Genomic DNA, 2,738 nt, shown 5'->3' on the forward strand with positions numbered 1-2,738 from the left:
AGTAGCTGAATATTTGCTGAAGTAGCTGAATGTTTTTCTGAAGTACCTGAATGTTAGCAAAAGTAGATGAATGTTTTTCTGAAGTAGCTGAATGTTTTTTCTGAAGTAGCTGATTTTTTTTCTGAAGTAGCTGAATGTTTGTTGAAGCGGCTTAACGTTTTCTGAAGTGGCTGAATGTTTTTCTGAAGTACCTGAATGTTAGCAAAAGTAGATGAATGTTTTTCTGAAGTAGCTGAATGTTTTTTCTGAAGTAGCTGATTTTTTTTCTGAAGTAGCTGAATGTTTGTTGAAGCGGCTTAACGTTTTCTGAAGTGGCTGAATGTTTTTCTGAAGTACCTGAATGTTAGCAAAAGTAGATGAATGTTTTTCTGAAGTAGCTGAATGTTTTTCTGAAGTAACTGAATGTTTGCTAAAGTAGCTGAAAGTTTTTTCTGAAATAGCTGATTTTTTCTGAAATAGCTGATTTTTTTCTGAAGTAGCTGAATGTTTGTTGAAGCGGCTTAACGTTTTCTGAAGTGGCTGAATGTTTTTCTGAAGTACCTGAATGTTAGCAAAAGTAGATGAATGTTTTTCTGAAGTAGCTGAACGTTTTCTGAAGTAACTGAATGTTTGCTAAAGTAGCTGAATATTTGCTGAAGTAGCTGAATGTTTTTTTCTGAAGTAGCTGATTTTTTCTGAAGTAGCTGATTTTTTTCTGAAGTAGCTGAATGTTTGTTGAAGCGGCTTAACGTTTTCTGAAGTAGCTGAATGTTTGTTGAAATGACTTAACGTTTTCTGAAGTAGCTGAATGTTTGTTGAAGCGGCTTAACGTTTTCTGAAGTAGCTGAATGTTTGTTGAAATGACTTAATGTTTTCTGAAGTGGTTGAATGTTTGCTAAATTAGCTAAAGGTTTGCTGAAGTCCAAAGAGCTGCAAAAGGCACTACAGTGAGTTTAGGTCTGTGTCCCCTCAGGGACATCTGGTGTTGCAGGGGTCTCCTGATGAAAAGTAGCCGAAGATGCTGACCAGAGGGAACATGGTGACGGCTCCCAGCAGAGAGCCCAGCTGCACCACGGCGCCGCACCACACCAGGGCGCTGTGGCCTTCGTCTCGCAGGACGAGTCCAATCATCACCTTCACGTAGGACAGAGAGAGGACGAAGACAATCCAGGACAACACCTGAGGGACAGAGACAACTCTGGCCTATCATTTTATCATGTCAACATTCACACAGTTTAGGTTTTTGTTTGTTCTTTTTTAGCTGTTTGAGTATCAAAACATTCGGCTCATTCTGGAGTCTGCTTTTCTTTTTTAACTTTAGTTTTAAATATTATTCTTATAGAAACACGAGAAAAAGTCATTTAGAACTTTTTTCACACTAAAAATCTGTTTCAGCTGCTAACTCTGCTGTTAGCTTCTTATGCTGCTTTAGCTTTTAGCTATCTTTTTGCTGGTTATAGCCTTTAGTTATCCTATGGTAAACGATTGATAAGTTTAGCTTTCAGCTAACCTTTTGCTGCTTAGCGTTTTGCTAGACTGATGCTACACTTAGCTTTCAGTTGRTCRTTTGCTTATTTTAGCTTTTAGCTAAACTGGTGCTACTTTACCTATCCTATGGTACAATTAGRTTTTCAGCTTCTTGCTACTTTTAGCCATCCTTTTGATGCTTTTTGCTAAACTTTTAGTAAACGTTGCATTTTTAGCCTTTTTCTACCCAAAACTTTTAGCTGCCCTTTAGCTTTTATCGACTTTTAGTAAACTTAGAATTGTTAGCATTTTGCTACTCTTATCTTTAGTTGTTATTTTGGCAGATTTAGCTTTCATCTATCTCTTTGCTACTTTTAGCTAGCTTTCTTATTCTTTCAGCTATCCTTTTGCTAATTTTAGCTAGCCTTCTGCTACTTTTAACATTTTGCTAGACTTTTAGTCAACTTAGCATTTTGCTACCCTTAGCTTTTGTCTGTCTTTTTAGCAAATTTAGCTCTTAGATGGATTTTTGGTAAACTTAGCTTTTAGCTAGCCTTTCAACTGTCGTTAGCAGTTAGCTTTCAGCTCAGGCTGATAGMAAAAGTGTGTTCTGATTAAAAACCACAGAAGAAGAGTTGAGCTGACCATCAGAGCAGCTCCTGAGGTCTCGTAGACCATGGGGGGACATGGACTCAGGACCGCCGTGGTCATGATGTAGGCTCCGACTGCACTTCCTGTCAGCGTGAGGACACCCAGGAAGCTCAGAGACCTGCAGACACAGTAACTCCAGATTTAACAAAATAAAACATCTGCTGCAAACATCTAGAATTATTCTCTTTATTTCAAAATAAAACTTTAAATTTGAACCATTTCAACCCAAAGCTTCTGTTTGTTTAAAAACAGATTTAATCATTGAGTTAAAGCAGAGTCATGAGTGGAGTTTCAGTATTTAATTAAAGATTAAAGGATAAAAGAAACAAAACGGCTGAATGTTGGAGTTTAGCCTCCCTGTCATTAATTAATTAAAATAAGAACGTAACAGTTTGTACGGGATAAAACTTGTGCCAGCAGGAAGTGAATCTGAACGCTTTGGTTTGACAATAAATTTCACTAATTTGAAACTGAATTTAAAGTTTTGTATCTGAATTAATTTTCTTTGAAACTGTATTTTGGTTTATTAAAAATTCAGTTTGACTACTTTCACTTTCAGTTCCATAATTCAGATGTTTGTGTCACATCCTGGTCCTTGAGAAAGCCAGGCAGAGTAATCAAACACACACACACACACACAC

General features: G+C 37.0%; 1 protein-coding gene across 1 annotated transcript in view; it reads right to left on the bottom strand.

Moving 5' to 3' along the window:
• Nucleotides 1–25: 25 nt before the first annotated feature.
• slc52a3-2a (solute carrier family 52 member 3-2a) overlaps nt 26–2,738 on the bottom strand; it is a 3,926-nt gene continuing 1,213 nt past the window's right edge. Inside the window, exons 2-3 of the mRNA XM_014024784.1 lie at nt 2,092–2,215; nt 26–1,158 (exon numbers count right to left, since the gene is read on the bottom strand). Of these exons, the coding sequence (XP_013880238.1) occupies nt 949–1,158; nt 2,092–2,215 (334 nt within the window). The 3' untranslated portion in view covers nt 26–948. The remainder of the gene's footprint in view (nt 1,159–2,091; nt 2,216–2,738) is intronic.

The sequence above is a fragment of the Austrofundulus limnaeus genome, unplaced genomic scaffold (assembly GCF_001266775.1).
Source record: "Austrofundulus limnaeus strain Quisiro unplaced genomic scaffold, Austrofundulus_limnaeus-1.0 Scaffold440, whole genome shotgun sequence".
NCBI classification, from domain to species: Eukaryota; Metazoa; Chordata; class Actinopteri; order Cyprinodontiformes; family Rivulidae; genus Austrofundulus; species Austrofundulus limnaeus.